Source organism: Typopeltis vanoorti, chromosome 18, assembly GCF_054136105.1.
Source record: "Typopeltis vanoorti isolate ZY-2024b chromosome 18, IOZ_Tvanoo_1.0, whole genome shotgun sequence".
Classification (NCBI taxonomy): domain Eukaryota; kingdom Metazoa; phylum Arthropoda; class Arachnida; order Uropygi; family Thelyphonidae; genus Typopeltis; species Typopeltis vanoorti.
This window is the reverse complement of record NC_143566.1, coordinates 37,274,381-37,295,281: the sequence shown is the minus strand read 5'-3', so window position 1 is coordinate 37,295,281 and position 20,901 is coordinate 37,274,381. Positions and strand designations below refer to the sequence as shown.

Here is a 20,901-nt window from a genome sequence, read left to right as displayed (position 1 = left end):
TGGCCTAGCAGGTGTCATTAGTTTCGGCAGATGTAGACATGTTTCGGTGACGTGGAGCTAAGATGGTTGTTTGCCATCCTCGGAGTCATATGGGTGGGGTCTTGTCCTCCTCCTCCGTATTATTGCGACGCGAGCGCCCGATATGATGCAATTGACACCTGCACGTGATCTCATGTGGCAGGTATCAGGAGCAGACTCACCCGCTGGCCATTTCCTCGTACTTTGCTCCTGGTACATGATTGGAAGAGGAAAGGGGACGGACGGAGTGTGACGCATCGGTGATTTTGGACTTTCCTACGCGTGAATAAACGACAAAAGGTTTTAAGTTCCTGTTCGCAGCGTGCTGAAGGAAGGTAAGCCGAGTCTCAGGTCGTCTTGCGTGTGGGTGAGTTGGAGAGTTTTCAGTTCGTAGGCAACTCGAGCACTTTTGCCCCAAGGCCATTCCGACTGGACATCTTATCTGCGCTCGGTGACTGTTAGTTGGGCAAACTTTACACGTCCGTTGCGGAATTGCATTTTCTGATTCAGACAAGTACGTACTGCAGTCGTTAGAGGACTTGAATGTCAGACGAACAATCAGCAACATGACAATCAGGATGCAGACGCCCTCTATGCACAATTCGTGTTTCTCGGGTGACGGTAAGTTTTAAGCTCATGTGATGGTAGTTAGTTTTGTGTGCGTGTTCTGATTTTTAATTCTATTTCGACTAAGGTTTCGAATTACTGTTATAAAATGTTCATGCCTTTTAGTGTTGTATTCAATCACAAAGTAGAAAAGTTTTTTTTGCTTTTAGATTTTTCATTATTTCTAGAGCGTGTAGTTTTTTCCAGTTAAAAAAGCATGATATTTGTAGCTGTTATTTTAAAACGTTTAGCGAAGTTTTTAAAAAATCACGAGGAAATAACGATTTATTCCAGGTTAAAATTGTAAGTGAATTTTTTTTTTATAAAACATAAACGAAAGCTTATTCCGCCAAGTCATCTGATTAAAGACCTCTAAATTGGTATGTGGACGGGGTTAGGAAACATTTCTGAGCTTTCAGTTTGTTGCTGCTTTCGCAACAGTATCTTCACTGCTGTCTCACAAGAGGATATTATTTCTAAGAGCGGTGGATGATGTTACTACGTATTTGTTCTTAATCAGGAGATTGCCTGTTTTACCTCCTACCCTTGTACATGCAGTACCGCTTGGAGATAAAGCACATCCTTTGTCACACAGCCTCGTGACTCAGATAACAGGACGTGAGTCAACATCAGCATCCAGCACCTGAACAAACGGAGCAAAGATGGAATTTTATCTGCTTCCCCTGGATGTCCGGATACTTCTTAGGGAAGTGCAAGGCGGTTCCCCCCCCCCCCCCGTTGATCAGCTTGTTATGTCAGGGAAGGATGCACTAATAACAGTGACGACGTGTAGTTTGCCACGCATCCAACACAAGCTTCACTTTCTGTATGCCTTTTCGCTGATGGCAGTAACACCATCGGATCGATAGGACTCGACTTTGACCTATTAGCGACTGTACCTCTACTATCAGTTTATCTGCTCGAAATGAGAAGAATGTACTTCTCATTCGGAACTACAACGTGAATAAGGTGTCGCTAAGAGAATATAATAACGTATGGCTATTTTAAGTTCATTTACCTGGTATTTATAAATTATTGCAGATAGAAGCGCACAGCTTACTACCAAATAAGAAATGATTTTTTTATTTAAGCGCTGCTGTGCATCTGAAACAAAGATGTACTTGATGACTTTCTATAGTTATGCGTACACAAACGTAATAGCATCATGTATTCTTTAATAAATGCATTTATTAATAAATATAGCTCGAATGCATTGTTATGAAACTGTTCTCTGTATATAGAAGAAAAGGCCTAAGTAATTACATATAAGGAGCTGACTGGTTTTTCATTCAGCAAAACTGTTTCCAGGACGAAAAATTCTTGTCACCTTCAACAAGAGCCAGGCTAACTCACCTCCTATTAAAAAGCCCGTATAAAGATTCTTCACGTTCTACATGGGATTGGAACCTAGGTGTTTCAAACTCAAGGGCAATCCATAACGACTGACAGCACCAGCATCAAGAATTCGATGACTAAGCCTTTATTGTGATACAGTTGATTTAGTATCGAGTGTAAATGCACTACTCATGATGATCTTAGCATCCGCATGTAGTAATCGAAATTAGTGGTTTACACTATTTTCTTTGAATGTAAAGGGATTAATATAAGTGTAAAAAATATATTTTTTTTTAATACTCATAAAGATCACCGGCCCCATGTATTTTAGGATCTTTTTCTTTCGAGCACTCATATTGTTTAAAATGTTAACATTTCTGAAACAGTTGGAGTGTATGTGAACTGGCTAATGAAACATAATTTTTACTTTATACTAGCATTTCCCAAACTCTACTTAGCTCAAACTTTTTTTTTTTTTTTTTTGTCAGTATTATAAAAGTGTGGAGTCCATTACGTATACATATATGGATATGTATGTAGTTTCCTGAATTAAATAAGTAGATTTGTAATATTAGTAAAAATATCTAATATTTTTACATTTCTATATCATTCATAATTATTCACATTTCTGTCGCTTAATTTTATTTTTTATAGCTCGACTTTTCTCTATTCGCACTTAACATGCCATATTTGAATGTTTATATTTTTCCCGAGGAAATGGTAAATTTATTTGTCATCTAACGATCCAGTGCCCGGATTGCACTTAAAAATTCTGGTGACATTTATTTACGAACCCTAAACTGATATTAATTAATTTTAGTTGACGATTTTGTGGAATCTTTCATTTGTTTTTGTTTTCATAATATATATAAAAATAAGATTTGTACTTCAAAAACCCGCTGTAATTTTCCTTCTTTTCTACAGTTGAATAGTTTTGTTTAGTGAAAACTCTTATGTTATAAATGTTATTCAGTAAATACTGCCCTTTCAAAAATTACTTCCTTAATGCCCAGCTAAGATAGTCAAGCGTCTCCCTGGGGAGCTATCCTGTATCAAAGCAGTGAGCGAAGTTATTTACAAGTAACTAATTTTAATTAAGAACGGAACACGAAAAGTTTCTAACATGGTGGATGCCACTATGTAGTTTCGAAATCACTAAATACCTAGTACTTGGGGCGGGGATCGTCAGTGCACTTTTTCATATTTCTCTAAACAAATACAAAAATTGGTTTAAGTTGTGATATTTTATGACTTAAATTAAAAAATATAAGCAAGATTATTAATTTTTTTATTATTATTAAATATCGCATTGAAAAGATTTAATATTTTTATTAAAAATCGGTTAATTTTATTTCAGATTTTAAAATCCTGTCTTTAATATTGTTATTTTTTTACTGCATTAATTGTTAAGAAATGTCTTTTGTTTTTGTTGACTCCATGTATATATTACTGAGGAAATTGTAATCGCTAGTTTACATGATGCATATAATTTTCACTGCCTGGATGATCTTATGAAAAAGATTACTTGATTAATAACGTAATATTTGTCTGATCAGTTTGTACATAAACTAGTAACAGAAAGGACTCTTTTAACAGTTCACAGAAGTGTTAAAATGGTACCAAAGGTTCATTTATATGGCAATTACTTATGGACTGTTAAAGTGACGTTATCCGGATGGATGCCTCCTATAAAATATTTCTTATTCCTTATAAGAAGTTCAACAGGGGAAAAAATTAAATGGTTATGCACTTAGACAACATGTATTGGGATGTATCTAGTCTCCGTCACCTAATAAAGATGCATGCGAACTGGATGTCATTAAATGACATCGACTGCTGTTTATCTTAAGCGAAAACTAGATCGACTGTCTAGAAATATAGGGAAGGAATGATGGGTACGCCATGAAACTGGCAGCAGTCGAACATAAAATCACTGATTGCGCCCGTAGCTTCCGTTGGTATTTGCAGGTATGCCGATGGGGACCATTTCTAACACCGAAATGAGGATTTCCTGTGAGTTTTCAAACGCAACAAGTTCTAAAACTGAAAATTTCATTTTACGAAAGCTTATCAAAGTGTGGTAACATTTTTCTGGGACATTGCAGAAAGATAGCATAAATTTCCGTGAAAAGCCTGTTGATCAGAAAAAAAAAAACTAAAAATAAAAAAGGGAGAGAACACTCCTACTCTTGCAACAGCATCGATAAATGCAGGCTTGTGTGACGCTTTTGGACATGCGCAGTCTAATAGTCAAGTTGCTGTGACGTGTCCCAGTTGATAAGCAGCATTGTTAGACAATTTCTTTGAAATATAAATGCACAGTCAGGTTGCCAACCATCCTGAGTTGTTCCTTCGTGATGGCATTACGTGGCCAGGATGACATCACTTCTGGATCCACGTCAACAGGTGCTGTAATCATAACGAAGCTAACAGCATCCTAAATAATTTCGCAGAACATCCTGAGCGGGTCATCATGAGCACGACTGCATATGCACGTCGACTCGTGACAAATACAGTCGTGTTTGACGAACTGTGAGAAGGAAGCGCTCTTAAAAGTGTCTCATCAGAATTTTTCAATGAGCGAACTGTTGGAGGAAAAGAATCACATTGAGCTGATTCACTTGGAAACTACAAGAGTAATCGTCCCAGAATGCACCGCCTGGCACGCGGTGGCAGTAGACAACAAGGAAACGCTGCAAGGCGCCAGTGCAGCCACCAAGTGTCCAGATTAAGTCAGTACACGCAGCAGAGAGGAAGAGCGCGTAACACAATACAGTACCATGTTTTTAAATGCCCTTGCTGCTTGTGTCGAAACAGCGACTCTCTGCCTTCAGCTAAATGTGAGGATAATTTGTAGTCATTCAGCACTCGGTTGCTGAAAGGACCACTTTGTGGATGACTATAATGGGCTGAAATCAGTTTTTTTTTTCCCCTCTTCAGTAACGCCGTTCATTTTTTGAATGTATTTTTAGATGGCCAGGAAACGAATCACTTGCTCGCAAACTTTAACACCGGATGATGCTAAAGATTAAAATTCGTTTGAACTCCTCGTCGGAGTTGATTAATTCTTCATACTCATCTGAGATTCAGTGTTTGTGCAATTGAATTTTCTTAGAATAAAAAAAAGACTTATAAAACAAACAAAAAACATTGATGACACAGAATGTCGAATTTTCTTGTATTAGTTTTTTTTCCCGTTTAGTTTTTCTTTTTTCACAAATAAGACCCAGAAGAAGAATATTTCCCTTTCATCAATCAAATACGCATCTTAAAAGAAATAACATCTTTTTGAAACCATAAGTCATGAACTTTGAATACTAAGCAAAATTAAAGCGCGCACACACCTTTTCTTAAAAGTAAATATTTATTAAATTTTTATGATTTCTCCCTTTCCTACCCCACCAAAGTGATTAGATGCAAATGATCAGGTATTATCGTGACTTTTCCAACTAGCTAAAGATGCTTGGCTTACCTGCGGAAGTCTAGACCATTTCCTGTGTTCCAAGGGACAGCTCCCAGAGATTAAAGTTTATAAGCCTTCGCTTGTTTCTTTGCGTGCTTGACACTTGCTGACAATAGTCTTGTGTACGTAAAGATAAAGTGATTTTCCCTTAGCCTGTCTCTAGTTGTAACAGGGATTGTTTTGAGAAACGTGGATTATACAGCGAGTAAAAATTTGTTAAATACAGTATTACTAACTCTTTATTTCTTATAGAAGAAAGAAAAAGTGCATCGTCGTAAACCTTCGCACTGTGATAATTAAAAAAAAAAAAAATTTTTTTTTTCTTTCTGAATTCCCCTGAAATGTCCTGCGAGGTTTTCCGAGACGTCCCATGAGATGACTGATCGAATAAGATGTACATGTTTTGTGAATGAAACCTGCAACCAAATGAAACCTTGAGAACATTTTCTTGTTTCGCAGAGAACCTGTGAATAGTCTAATTAGCATTGTTGGTATCTTTCTTTACTGATCAAGAGAGGAATAATGAAATTGAAGGTGCAAGAACCAAATTCTTGCACATTACAATTGCAGGAGGAGATAGGTATTGGTACCAGTCCGTGCCTGTCTACCAACCTCTTAACTTGCCGCCCGCACAGCACAGGTGTGGCCTCTCCTTTCACGCGGGTTCTAATATACTCAGGTGAAGTCATCTCATTGATCGCGTTGATCCGCTGCATCTGGCGACTTGACTGCAGTGGCAGGTCTGTGTACAGGATGGTTGCTATGGGAACACATAGACTTCGTTGTGTGTCACATTGGTTTTCTGTGATAACTGGACTGCTAGTTCCTAACGACATCAAGTTTTCTTTATGATTATCCTATCCCTAGTCGTTTATTGTATACTTTTAACTTGAACTTATACGATACCATCTAGTTAAATTCTTGTGGGGGGTTGGTGGATGACGAAGATGACGACTCGTCCTTACTCTGGTATGTATTATAACCTTTTTCTTCTAGCTGATTGGAGGTGAGTGGGACAAATAAGGTATAAAGCACTGGCCAAGCATTTCTTTGGATGCGAAAAGTACAGATAAAGTTGATTTAAAAGGCAGTGTAGGTTTCATAAGTTGTCAATTTTTCCCTTTTAGGAATATTTTGCTCTCTGTAGCGTCTAGTTGATTTATTTATTTTTTTATTTTTGAAGTGTTTTATGAATAAGTGATTTTGGTGAACTGAAGGGCAATAAGAAATTGTCATAAATGAGATGCATTGTTTTTCGAGGCTTACTTTACGCATATTCTATTAAAGTGTATTTTAAGTGATCTTGTTTCTATTTAGATATTTCAAGGACACGAATATGAAAAAGATGAAATAATACTATTCATCGTTTACACGTATAGTTTTAATTGCCTTCGCTTATCATTTGATATTTATGAATAACTTACACTGTCACTTGCATTGTTATAAAGGTATTTGTTTAAAAAAAAAGTGTACAGAGTTTAAAACATTTGCGGTGTCAAAAGAAGCACAGTATCATATGTATTAATTACTTAATGCATTCTACTTAAAATGGTAACATCTATAATTCCTTTCAAGTAGGATCTATTTTTATAAACGTAATGGGGATAATCCGTTTCATTGCTTATCTGGAGTCTCCAGGGATTTGCTCGCAACGCCATGCTAACGTGTTTTATTCGTTGAATAACGGAATTCCTTCTAGTAGAAGAATATAGTGGGTTAATTACTCGAGGCAGAAAAGAAAAAAAGATCTTTCACTTCAGAAGAGCCAATCTGTGCACACCAAACAGGTTTTCTTAGAGAACAAATCGCAATAGATGTGTGGTTATGTGACTGAGAGTTTCCTGATAAACTATGCAATGTCCATTCAGATGAATTATACTCTCGTTTTCAAGCATACATTTTAAATTCATTCGCTTCATGTGTGCTTGAAAACGAGAGTATTCAGTAAGCTAAATTTTTCAGAAAAATCCAGTTTTTGCTTCTAGTACGTTGCGTTTTAATCTCTAGTACGATGTCGCCCTTTAACTTGATTCATTTTGCGTAAGTAGTTTTTTTTTTATTTTTTTAAGCGGGAATGTTACTGACATTATTTGTATTTAGGTTGTAACTGAGTTATATAATTTTTAAGACATGTATCTTCCTTAAAATGAAGTGACATCTAAAAAAAGCAATACATGTTTAATGCACATTGCTTTTGTATGAAAAAATTCAATTCTTATTGACGTTTTCCGTTGCTATATACGACATCCAGATGGAGCCTTTTTTTTTTTTTTTTGAAGGAGGGGGCGATTGTGAAGTATCATTTTAAGGATTTTGAATATAATTTATTTCTATTTTGCTCTATATAGTATAACATTTATTCCAAATTCTTAATAGGTATTGTAATTTTTTTTTTCAAATAATTTGCATTATATAATCAGGTTTTACTATGTTCTTATAGAATGAACTTCTGGACATTGTGTAGACTGAAAAATAAAAAAATAAATAAAAGTCCTGATTTTGCGATTCTGGAACTTCAGAAAAATTTCAACCTTTCACCAAAATGGCCATCATGCATCTCTTGCTTTAAAGTTTTAAACTTATTAGCTAGAATTCTCGTTAAATTTATATAAGTTATTGTACTTTCCTCAAATGGTGCATTCATCGGTATAATATCTTTTGATTTTCGTCAACCATTGGCCACATCATCTGAAACCAAAATTTTGGATACGTTTTCATCTTCAATTTCTCCAACGATTTCAGTTTTATAAACTTCATTTCCACGAGGATAAATTTTCAGAAGTTTCTGTGGGCGAGGTTTTACTGCGTCTGAGGGAGCGGGAGAGAACTTCCCTTGCGATTCGTCCTGTTCTACCCATCGCAAACTGCAAAATTCCTGTTTGAGATATATCATACTATTCAGGGGCTATTCAGGTAGGTGAGATAGCAAAAAAATCTTCTTTAAGGTTTTGAAGAAGCACTAAAATGGAATGAAATATTGTTAAAATTTCTGTTGCATTATTATTACTTCTCTAAGTTCTCTTCTCCCCGCTAAAAATCAATAACTTGATTACTGGACGGGCCTTTACATCTGTAATTTATGAAATATTTCCTGGCAAAAAGGTTCTAGTTTTATCTCGTCGCAAGTGCCAAAATCTCGGTTCGACTCCATTATTTGTAGCATTCTGAATAAGTCGTTGAATATTTTGGTATTCAGAAATAATTCTGAATACCAAAATAATTTCGTTGGTATTCAAAATAGCATTCTGAATACCAAAGAAAATCAATCGATTGATTTTTCAACGAAACCACCTTGGTTAGATCATTACAGAAAATAAATTTCTTTGCAGCCCGGATCTTCACAAAGTAACTATGTGATATGTTGTTAAGGAAACACTTCGGCTACATCTCCTGCCCAAGGTTGAAATTCATCCAGCTGTACGCACCAATTTCAAACTGAAGTCTGTATTTTCGCGATTTATTATAAAAGTGTTCGGTTAAGATCTGTGGCTGTTTGTATGTCGTATTAGTGTTTATGTAATTATTTACCCTCGCTCAAAATGCTAACATGCATATTTCAGAAAATAAATTATGTCTGTTAACCAAAGCAAACGATAACTTCCGTTTTCAATCAGGTTGTATTAAGAGTAAATATTAATATCCGACATCTATTGAAATCTCGCGAAGGTACCACAAACTTAAAGGGGGATCCAATGAAAATTTTGAGGGACGATGAACACGGAAGAAGTTTGCTTTTTTTTTTTTTTTTTTAAGGAGTTATTGAATGAAAATTCTATAATTGAGACAAAAGAAAAAGATATTTTGCTTTCTTGTGCTGCTTAAAAGGTACCGGAATTTTCTTAAAACCAAAATGTAAGTCTATATATTTTATTTTTTTGGGAAAAAAAAAAAAATTATTGCTCACGAGGAAAATGGAGATGTTGAATGTTATTAGCAGGCCGTAATAACCAATATGTGACGAGTCTGATAGTATATTATATAATAAACTAAACATATTTAAATAATTCTTCGTTTTCCATGAAAGATGGTTTTTTTTTTTAATTTTTTAATAGGGGAGTTAATTTGCATAATTTGAGGGGGGATTGTTTATGTATGGTTGCTTGATAAAGAGACGGCAGGTTTTAAATGCAGAAAGCTATACTATGTAATCCAGGGAAGAATCTTTTGTCTAAAATGTATACTTTCTTTTAATATATCATTTTTCTGTGATATGTTTGGTCCATTCTTAAAATAATATGAAGCTTTTGTCTAGATTTTTAGACTTCTTCCCTAAAAGTTATAAACAGTTAATCATACTCACTACATGTTAAAATCGTAACTAGATTTAGTTTTTATTCAACTGTTGTGTGATCAGTATAAGAATTTAAAAAAATGATTTTTAAAATATATTTTTTAGTATTAGTTTCTAATTATAAAAAAAAAAACTTTTTCTAATAAAATGCTAGATTTCTTTTGATTTTCCTGTGTTGTAATATCATTTAAAAATGCCTTTTGTACCTCATTCAGAATGACAGTCGCTCCTGACATCGTGGTTATTCAAAAAAAAAAAAAAATGTTCGATGCTAATTCATATCACTGTAAATATTATCATTGAGAGAAACATTGGACCAAACTGCAATCTTAAATATCAAAAAGTGAAGAAAATGGGAACTACAAAAATAGTCCAGGGAATTACTACATTGGAAATTCATTTAGAAAAAGCATTGTTATATAGAATGACTAAAATTAGTAGAAAAATTCAAATTATGTAGAAACTTGTAACAGTTTTTTTTTTTAATCTCTATAATTTTAATACATTTGCTGGTCTGGCTTGCTGAGTAGATCTTCCACTTCCCAACTATAGGGCTATGGATTTAAATTCCTTTGCAGGCATGCATGTGTTTATCCTTTAGGTTACATCTCTCCTCCACCTCTAGTACATAAGTACTGTGTATGAACTATGGATTTTTATCCTTTTTAAAATTTATTATTTATATTTATTTTACTTAGTCTGGAAACTCTGTCTAAAGACTAAACACGGATCTTTTTCAACCCACTTCAGGTTTCCAATAAGTGGGACGGTGGTCTCGCATCCAGCAGTGAAATTCATCTCCTACCTAAAGATGATCACAAACATCCTTGCCTGTGGTTGGATTTGAACCCGTAACCTGTTGGGTGGAGGGTACATTAACACTTTAACTGCCACAATACTAATTTTTCCCCCCATCTTCACAGGCCACTGCACTGAATCATCATATTATGTTATTTTAGTGATTATTTCACTTAACTGTACTGTCAAAACAATTTATATTGTTTACTATAACAAAATATCAACAGAAAGTGGCAGAAATGTTGCAGCTAAGAAAGCATCAACTTCTTGGTGGAAATGTGACTAGTCCAAAAAATATTACTGTGTGGCATGCTTTTGCGAAGCCCATGATTGCACCCTTTAGCAATTAGCTACTTTTTTTTTCATTTATTGACTAAAAGTAATAAAAATAACATTTCATTTATTGTCTTCAAGCTGAAATCAAAATAACTTTTGTTTCTTGCCTTTTTGAAATAAATACTTCAATTTATCTCCTTTGTTTTATTGAAACACTTGCAAAAAAATAGTAAAAATATATACATATATTTTCTTATTTTGATACATGAAAAATTGCAAGTATTTTGATGGGTTGAGCTCGGTTTCTAGTGCACCAGGCCATGCTTATATACAGCCCATGCATTAAAAAATAGCTACTGTGAGAAACAGATATGTATCACTTGGCGCTAGCAGAAAGTGTATGCATGAGGCACACGTGTTGCATAACACAGTTAAAAGTGTTAACCACTTGGCTAACCAGGTCAGTTTGTTCTCTGGAGCATAATTTTATTGAATCCCTTAGGTAGTAATATACAATGGGTTTATACCCTTGCACAGTAAAGATTCACATAAAAGAAATTCTAATTCCATCCGAGGATCGATACAAAGTTCATCTGGTCTAAGAATTTCCCTTCCTCCCTCCAACCAATGATTGTCCTGATGTTATCATGAAAGCTTATCTTTCCGAATCTGATGCAAATCTCAACCAACGAAGTTGCAAACTTATTTTCCATTAGTATGTTAAAGGTTACATAATCTTCTGAGACCAAACATGGAACGTTTTCAGTACACCTTAGTTCACTCATCATGCCAGACTAGCAGTTATCCAGTTGTATATCACATTGAAGGAAACAGAATGTGATGATTCCATGATAATTAACATAAAACTCCTTGGATCACTATTCATTGGTTGCAAATTATACAACCAAATGCATTGCTGTGACTGGGTAGTTCTATACTTAACAGAATAATGTTTAATTATATGTCCCTTAATAACAAGTATAGGCATATAGGAATGTCAGATCTCTTATTACTGAAAAAAATTTGAATTACATTTTGGCCTCTTAATGACCTCTGGAAAAAAGTGACTATACAGCTTGCATAGGCTGTACATAGTTGATTATCCTCTGGTAATGGTGTCTTTTATCATGACCCCAGTATTCAGAGTCAGAAAGGTAGCAAGAGAGCACATAAGTGAGTTCCAGCAAATGCTCATCACAAAATCTTGACTTGAATCCTATTAAAAACCTGTGGAATATTTCAGTGTGGTGTTTAAGACAGCAGAAATAATTGCTTAACTGTTTGTAAGATGTCTTGTTGGACCATTTTTCTGTCTGGATGAATTTCAACTACTTCTGTAATTTAGGCCATGCTGTAGATAAAAGGCCATAGGTAGTCCAACTTATTATTGACCATGTTCAAAATTTTGTCTGTGCTGTAGACAAACCTTTTCATGTTGTTAAAATTACACTTCAGCTATTTAAAATTTACATTATATATCCATTTTTGTGACAAAATAGTGTCATTTTATATTCCAAAGATTGCTGACACATCTGGCAGAATATGTTCTTAAGAACTGGATGCTTCCATTAATTGTCTTGAAATGAATCCTAGCAGTGGATAATCACATATAAAAAATAGCTTACATTTATAATCTTTGTGTGCAAAGTGGTCATAATTAAACTTCCTCTTATTCAGAGATGTCTGAAGATTTATTTTGTGGATGAAATATATAATAGCTTGGAAGTGAAGAAAGATGCAACAAATGAGAACAGCACAGAAAAAAAAAAATCAAGCCTGTTGGTTTGTTGTAATTTATGCAATATGATATTTGAATTCATAAGGCAAACTTTGACTTACTTGACAGATCTTCTCCTATACCACACAGCTGATAGTAAACATGCACATTTTTTAAAACCTATAAGACTATAACATATCGGTGCCATGTATGAGCAAGAAGAAGGAATCTGTTGAAATATTTTTTGAATGATTGAAGGTTGTAGTCTTTGAGAAAGATGGGAAGGGGACTTCTCCAAAGAACAGATATAGATGGGAGGAAGAGGTGTTAGTTTGATAAGTTTCAAGCTAGACAGTAAATGAATGCTGACCAGCAGCTTCCTGTGTTCTTACAGTTTTGGAAGAAAGCAGAGAAATGATGTTGGCCACCTCAGCAGAATGTTATCTAGGGAAATATGTATAGAAAAGACATAAGGTAAAACATCTCTGAGAGTGATTAGAGTGAATCTGTAAGAGGAGTGGTTGTCAATTTATCATATTGTCCATTCTTAATAGCATCGAGCATTTTTTGAAAAGTTTTAGATGCACCACTCCTCTTAACAGGTGAAGTTGCACAGGTGAGGGAAAGGTACACCAAGTTTCAAGCTAGACAGTAAATGAATGCTGACCAGCAGCTTCCTGTGTTCTTACAGTTTTGGAAGAATGCTTCCATTAATTGAAGCATTCTTCAATTAATGGAAGCATTTCAGCTACAAAAAAAGTTTTTTGTAGCTGAAAAAGCTGTGGCTGAGATGTGTTTGTGTTAGGAGAGACTAGAAGTATAAGTCAGTCCAAGAAGAAATCTGATTGGAAAGTTGGGTATGATCAAGAGGAAGGGAGGTGATGTCTTTTTTGTAAGAGATAACATACGAGTGTTTCTTGTTAGCATTGATATTCGCATGGTTATCCTTATCCCAATGAAAGAGAGCACAAAAAAGACATTCTTGGTAAACTGAGAGGGGTTTATGGTTGTCAATGTAGGAGTTAGTAGTACAATCTGAATGTGAGGGGTATGGATGGGTAAAAGTTGCTGTTTGTGGCTTTGGTAAGAGATGAGAAAGGATCGGAGAGTGATATGCGATGGCTAAGAGATTTGAGTGTTTCAAATTCTGTATTGCTGGCGACTGAGTGGGCTCCAGGTAGTAAAGAAGTGGGTTGTTTATAACTTTTTTTGAGAGAACACTTAAGTAAGAGCTAGTTATTTTATTTTTAGAGCAAATGACTTTTATCGCTTTTTTTTTTTTTTAAAATTTTATTTGAATGGGATGAATGTAAGCTTGTTTCCATAGTGTAGAGTACATGGCAGTTGAGTAGGAAGGATTGAAAAAGTCGTATAGAATAGAATAGACATAAAAACCTGTACTCCAGAATAAAATTCTGGAGCACAGGTTTTTAGCCAACAGAGGGGATGCTATAAGGTGATTTGTTGTTGTGTAAGCCATTCAGGATTCTTCAATTTCTTTCTGGCAAAATACTAAGGGAGACATGCACTGAGCAGCTCTTGGTAAACTGAGAGGGGATTATGGTTGTCAGTGTAGGAGTTAGCAGTTATAGTAGTACAATCTGAATGTGAGAGGTATGGATGGGTAAAAGTTGCTGTTTGTGGCTTTGGTAAGAGATGAGAAAATTCAACCTATTTGTACTGGAAATAAATTTTCTGCATTTGGCATTTTCAAAATCAGATTGGATTTGTTATGAATTTTTTATGGCTGCTGTGAGCTCCACTGTGAAGCTGTAGTTTTGTGCTCAAGCCACTGGGAGAACCTTGGCTTGGGTAGCAGTTGGGAATTTGGAGTGGGCGATGAAGGCCCCTCATTCTGCAAGAATTATTTCTGTTATTCAGTCTGAGCAGATGCTTGGATCAGGAGAATAGAAACATTAATCTGCTATGGAACAAACCATTCTCTTAACACAGCCATTCTCAGTTTCATGGAAACATGAGAGGTGAGAATGGTTGGATTCTTCCAGTAAAGGAAACATGGATGATGTTGTGGTCTATGTTACTAGTTGGAGAATTAATATTTACATTGTATTTGGAAGGTTAAGAAAAGGTAAGGGTGTTTATAATGGTAAGGATAATCTGGTGTTGTGGTAGGTGAATGCACTATCTATCCATTTAGATATGTTAGGTTGTTGCTAATGTCAACATTTCAAAATAGTTCATAATAATAATAGGTTATCTACTCTCAGTTGATCGAAGGTTATCTTCATCCTCTCTGTGGTAAATTGATTTCCTTAACTCAGTATTTCTTAACGTGGGGCGTACGTCACACGGGGGCAATTAGAAAATATGTTGCATTCGTCACTTCATATACTGATATACTGAACTATCAGCATTGAGGTGGGGCATCAAAATCTTTGAGGCGTTGAGGTGGGGCATGATCCAAAAAACGTTGGGAAACACTGCCTTAACTGCTTTTCTAGATTAGTAAATAAATGTTTTAAACTCAGGATTTGAACACAAATTAGATTCTCCTGTTTTTACCCCTATGTTTTGTTTATATTTGCTTGTGCCATTTTTTTTCCAGTTTTAGATGCTGAGGTTGCTTTTTGATACCTAGGGAAAAAAAACTTTAAATGTGAATAAATAGGTGGTTTATATAAATAAAAAGGGGGGTTTTGGTGGGAGATAAATGTCATTGCCAGGTATGAGACCACCACCCTGCTTATTGGAGGCCTGAAGTGGCTTGAAAAAGTTCCATGTTTTCTCTCTAAAGCAGGATTTCCAGACTATGAGAGAAATAAATGTAAAGTACAAAAAATATAAATTTGATAAAAATAGAAAAAAAATTATACACCTGTAGTCGACCCACAGTCCAAAATGTACTATAGGTTTACAAATAATCTTTTGTGGATGGGAGCAACATAAAAAAATAAATAAAATAAGTTATTCATTGTTATTTCCTTATCTGTGTTGTTTTCTCATCTGTCACAAATCAGCAATAATTATAATAATATTTATCAGAAAAGTTAATTTGTTCTAAAATGCAATAGCTAATTTACTTTCATTATATCTTATTATGAAATGTGTTTGCATGAAGTAATTTTTATACTTAATAATTTTTTAGTTTTAATGTATATAAAAATCTTTAAATATAAATTTTCATGTACATGGTCTGTTTGTTTGAGAAACACACATTTAAGCAAACTGAATCCCTTTTATTTGTAAAAGCTGCCTTTATTTTCTCTTTATATTGGCTTTGAATTGTTTTCAAAGAAAGACATGACATAAAACAATTCTCCCACCCTGCATTCTTACTTATCTTTGTATTAGAAACACTACTTGGGTTTCAGGGAATCTCTCATCTCATCTCATCTCATCCTGAGAAGTTGTAGGGATTCAGTATCTACTACTGGAGAGAGTTTTCGTTGAGATGTTTAATTCACCAGAGACTTCATTCTGTGTAGGTCTTCATGTGTGTGTGGGGGAGGGAACTGAAATATTTTAATGCAGAAGAATGTAACCATTTCTTCAGAGTATGGACCATACTGACATGACTTCAATTAAATGCAGGCCAAGGCCTATTTTCTTGTTAAAAATTATAATCTTAAAATTTTACATTGGATATGGTCTGATTATTGAAAATGTTTTCATTGGACTTAGATTTTGTTGTGTTAACCTGTATCCATTCTTTTTATGAATTTATAAAAAAATAATAAAAAATAAATAAATAACTTGCCCAAAATAATAAATAAATAAAAAACTTGCCCAAAATTCAAAAAAATAAATTTTTTGAATTTTGGGCAAGTTTTATTTTTGGCTACTTGCAAACTGTATTAACATAAGTAGAAGTCAAGTCAAGCCAAGCATAATTATATCCAAATAGTAGGCATTAGCCTGCTTTAATTTGTAAAATAGCATTTATTTAAATGGCAGTTTTGTTCTGTTTTATGCAAATACATAGACTCACACTGTATCATGTAGGATTTCGAAACCACCAGGGATCAGGATAGTTAATTCTTATTCCTGTAGTATCCAATGTCTGTATATTATGCATTGAAAAACCAGAGTTTCTAGGAGGAAGGGGGGGGGGAAAACTTAGCCACTTCCATATGAGATTAGCTCACTCTTTCCAAGAAGATGGTATCAGTGAAACCAACTGGGCTACAGAAGTTCAAATTATGGTACTTGTTTTGAAATTAAGTAAAACAACTGCTTAACTTGATCTGTTTATAATACAGTCCAAAACAGTAGCTAAGTCAAAAATACTGTTCAGATTTATACTGTAGCAATTTTTATACAAATATTGAAAAATCAATGAATTATACTTGTCAAAGTTTTCATTAAAAATTAAGTATTTTCATCTCTGTTATCCTTATTGATATTATTATTCTGAGTTACAACTAATAGAATATTAAGAGTTTATATGCATTCAGAACTTTTATAAGTTATTTATGAAATAAATATCAACATGATTTTGTTTACTGAAACACAAAATTCCATGTCATAAACAAATGGTTTATTTTAATTCAATCTGTTTTAGATCCTCGCAAAGATGACCACTGTCTAATAGCAAAGAAGACAAAACTCTGTGATACAAAGGAAACGGGGGACCAAACCAGCAGGGACCAAATAATGGAAGAAAACTGCGATTTGAGAACTCACATGATTCTCAGATCAACTAATAATCTTATACAAAAAGATCAAGAAGAAAGCTCAGGAAAAGAATTAGAAAATATAGATTCAGGTAAAGTGAGAGTTTTCAAGGAATTTCAAATTATGGTGAAAAATTTGTTAAATTGATTCTGATATATATATATATGCAGCCTTCTTTTAATTCTAGCCTATTAAGTTCCTTTGAAGTGTTGACAGTGGATTTTATGGAGGTCACAACTAAACTTAGGAAGAAATCAACACTAAGGAAGACATAGGCTAATTATTATTCTTATTACACTACCCATGGAGTCAGTATACTGATTGTGGTTGGGTCGGGTCATTCAACTGACAACATTCACTCACATTTATCCATGTAAAAAATTTACCCTTCACACCCCTCTTCACCATGCTCTTACATAGCTTCCAAGAATGGCTTTGTTTTCTTGCCTTCTACTCTTTTTATAATCTCCTCGCTAACTTCATCATCATCAAATTCCTGCCATGTACCCTCAAGGGGTGTACAGGATATGATAGTACTACATGAAAAAATTACATCATTACTAACTTCCTATCTACAATTTTCCTCCAAATCAGTCTGTTACTTGTCAAGACTCCAACATTATCAGCTCTTCTATTTCTGTCGTCTAAGGCACTTTGTATCGTATCAATCCACCTATATCTTGGTCTTCCTCTGGGTGGTCATTTTGCTGCCAACCTGGCAGAGAACACTTGCTTTGCTAATCTTTCCTCGCCCATTCTGTTTAAGTGACCATACCACCTGAGATTAGCTCTGTTAACATATTCCTGGATGCTGACAATGTCAAGTTCTTTCCTAATATTTTTACTATGGTGTTGCCATTGATGCCATCTGTTCACGGCTATAATCTTTCTCAGGACTCTCATATCTGCGGTCTCTAGTCTTTGGTCAAGTGTTTTACTTCTGACCAAGCTCTCAGATCCATAAGTTAAAACTGGTTTTAACACTGTCTTTTATACAGCTAATTTAGTGTTCCGACTAGTTTCTCTCTTATTCCATATGAATTTATTCAATTGACTTCCTACCATACCAGCTTTGCTGATTCTGTTGTCTATTTGTATATTTAATTTACCATCTTCAGTAAAAATCATGCCTAAGTAGCTGAAATGTTTTACTTGTTCCACAGGTTCTCCATTCACAACACAGTTGACATTTTCAATGATTCTGCCTATTTTCATTGTCTTTTTCTTTTTATTGCTGACCTTCATACCATATCTATTACAACAGCTATTCAATTTAGTCAATGAATCTTGCAGACTTGTAGCGGATTTATTTAGAAGTATAACATCATCCACATAAAGCAAAGAGCTGACATTAACATCTCCAATTTTGATATCAGGTTTAATACCACATTCCTTCATAATGTGATCCATATAGATAATGAATAACAGAGGGGATAATGTACATCCTTGTCTCACACCAAATTTAACATTAAACCATCTTCCTGTACTTCCTTCAATTCTAACTGCTGACTTACAACTCAAATAAAGACGAAGTATTGCTTGATATAATGCCCCATTGACACCATATAACTGCAGCATATTGAATAGCTTCTGTCTTGGCACCTTGTCATATGCCTTTTCCAAATCGACAAAACTTAAATACAGATCTCTGTTATATTCCCATGCTTTCTTGACTATTTGTCATAAAGTGAAGATCTGATCCTGACAGCCTCTATTTGGCCTGAATCCACCTTGTTCTTCACCAAGCTTTTCTTCCACAATTCTTCTCAACCGTTTCTCAAGTATACTTGCATAGATCTTGCTAGGAACACTCAGTAGGGAAATACCTCTGTAATTCTCACATTCAGTTTTATTTCCCTTTTTATATATGGGTACTATGAGAGCTCTACTCCAATCATCGGGAATTCTTCCCTCTGTCCAGGCTTTCTGAATTATGCAGTACAGCCACTGTAAGATCTTATACCACCATACTTCAGCATTTCTGGTCGAATATCATCTACTCCTGCTGCCTTTCCACATTTCAAGCCTTTGATGGCTTTTTCTACTTCAAGTATGGATATGTATTCCTGACTGTATGCCTGGTCAGTGTTTTTTACCACTGTGCTGTCATCACTGCTTGTTTCATTTAGCAGTTTTTCAAAGTAATTGCTCCATACTTCAAGGATATCTTTTTCTCCCATTTTCATGTCACCTTTATCATCTCTAACTCCTTTTGCAGCACTCTTTCCTCCATTCCTAAGCTTCTTCAACAACCTCCAGAATATTTTGCCACCTTCTTGCCAAAGTCCTCCCATGACTTTTGTTTAGCTAGTTTTACACAGTGTTTAGCATTCTTGCATTTGTCTCTATATTCTCTAAGAGCACAAGCTGACTTATTTGACAGGAACGTTTGATATGCTTTCTTCTTCTCCTTCACTTCCTGTGTCCACCAGGGAGTTCTGATTTTTTTATCCTTGCAGACAACCTCACCACATGCCTCTCTGGCAGAATCAATCAATGTTTTCTTCAGAGTTTGCCACTGAATCTCCAAGATTTGATTCCTGTTCTCAAACTCTTTCATTTTTAATTCAATAATCTTTGTGTATTTTAGTCTACAGTTCACATCTGAAAGCTGCTCAACTTTTATTCGCTTTAAAACTTTCTTACATGTTATTCTTTTGAATATGAAATTCAATTTTATCCTGCTCAAGACTAAATAGTGATCACTTCCAATTTCAAATCCTCTGTACACTCTGGTGTCCTGCACCAGGGAGAAAATATCACTATCAACAATAACATAGTCAATGAGACTTTTCTTATTCCTAGCCTCTTCTCTCCATGTGAATTTGTGCACATTTTTATGTTGGAACATGGTTTTAGTAATAACCAGTCCGTGTCCTGAGCAGAAATCCAACAGTATTTGCCATTATTATTAGCTTTGGTCTTTTCTCCAAATTTTCCCAAAATATTTTTGTATGTTTCACAATCATTTCCTACTCTGCTATTTAGATCCCCAACAAGGACCAACTTTTCCTTTTACATTGTGTCAGTTGCTTTTTCTAAAGCCTCAAAAAATTCCTCCACTTCTACCTTAGTAGAACCTTCTGTGGGACCATAGGCACAAATAAGTCTCATTGTCCAGTTCCCCATTCTCATATTTGCCCACATTACTCTACTTGAGACTGACTTCCATTCAAGAAGATTAGCCTCGTATTTTGTATTGAATACTATGGCTACTCCTTCTTTTCCTTGATTGTCATTGCCTGAATATAATATTTTGTATTTATTTCTCAGAAAGATCTCACCAGTTTTTGTCTTTTTTGTTTCAGTCACCCCTATTATGTCAATCTGGTGCTTATCTAATTCCTCAGCTAGCTCCATTTCTTTGCCATTCAGGTTTCTTACGTTGATAGTACCGATCTTTAACCCTGGTGATGTTGAGTTGGGGTTTGTTTTCAGATTTGTTCCAGTAGCTGACTTTTCGCTGTTTGCCCTGGTTTCCTGGCAAAAACAATGGGGGCCTTGTTTAACCGGGTGACGCCCCAGCCGGCATGAAATTTTGTCATGTTGTACCATCATTTTTTATTTTGGTTTAACCAATAAGAATACAATTTGGTCGGCTAAATCCCAAATTGCCAGACCATCCTCGTTCGTTCAGTATCCAAGTAGATACCCAACAGGGTGCACCACGAGAAGGTGAGGATTGGACATTAGGTCAGAAGCCCTGGTCGGTTCTCCGCATTCCTTTAAAGGCTATGTGGAGGTCTTCTCTCAGTTATACAG

At 35.0% G+C, this 20,901-nt stretch overlaps 1 protein-coding gene across 2 annotated transcripts in view; it reads left to right on the top strand.

The window, feature by feature from the left end:
- Positions 1 to 430: 430 nt before the first annotated feature.
- LOC150096596 (ras-responsive element-binding protein 1-like) overlaps positions 431 to 20,901 on the top strand; it is a 37,204-nt gene continuing 16,733 nt past the window's right edge. The window contains exons 1-2 of one of the 2 annotated variants that reach the window (XM_090408314.1): positions 431 to 639; positions 17,027 to 17,230. In XM_090408314.1, the coding sequence (XP_090264440.1) occupies positions 585 to 639; positions 17,027 to 17,230 (259 nt within the window). In that variant the 5' untranslated portion in view covers positions 431 to 584. Of the gene's footprint in view, positions 640 to 1,502; positions 1,618 to 17,026; positions 17,231 to 20,901 lie in introns of those variants that run through there. The other variant, XM_090408315.1, reaches the window with a different exon arrangement.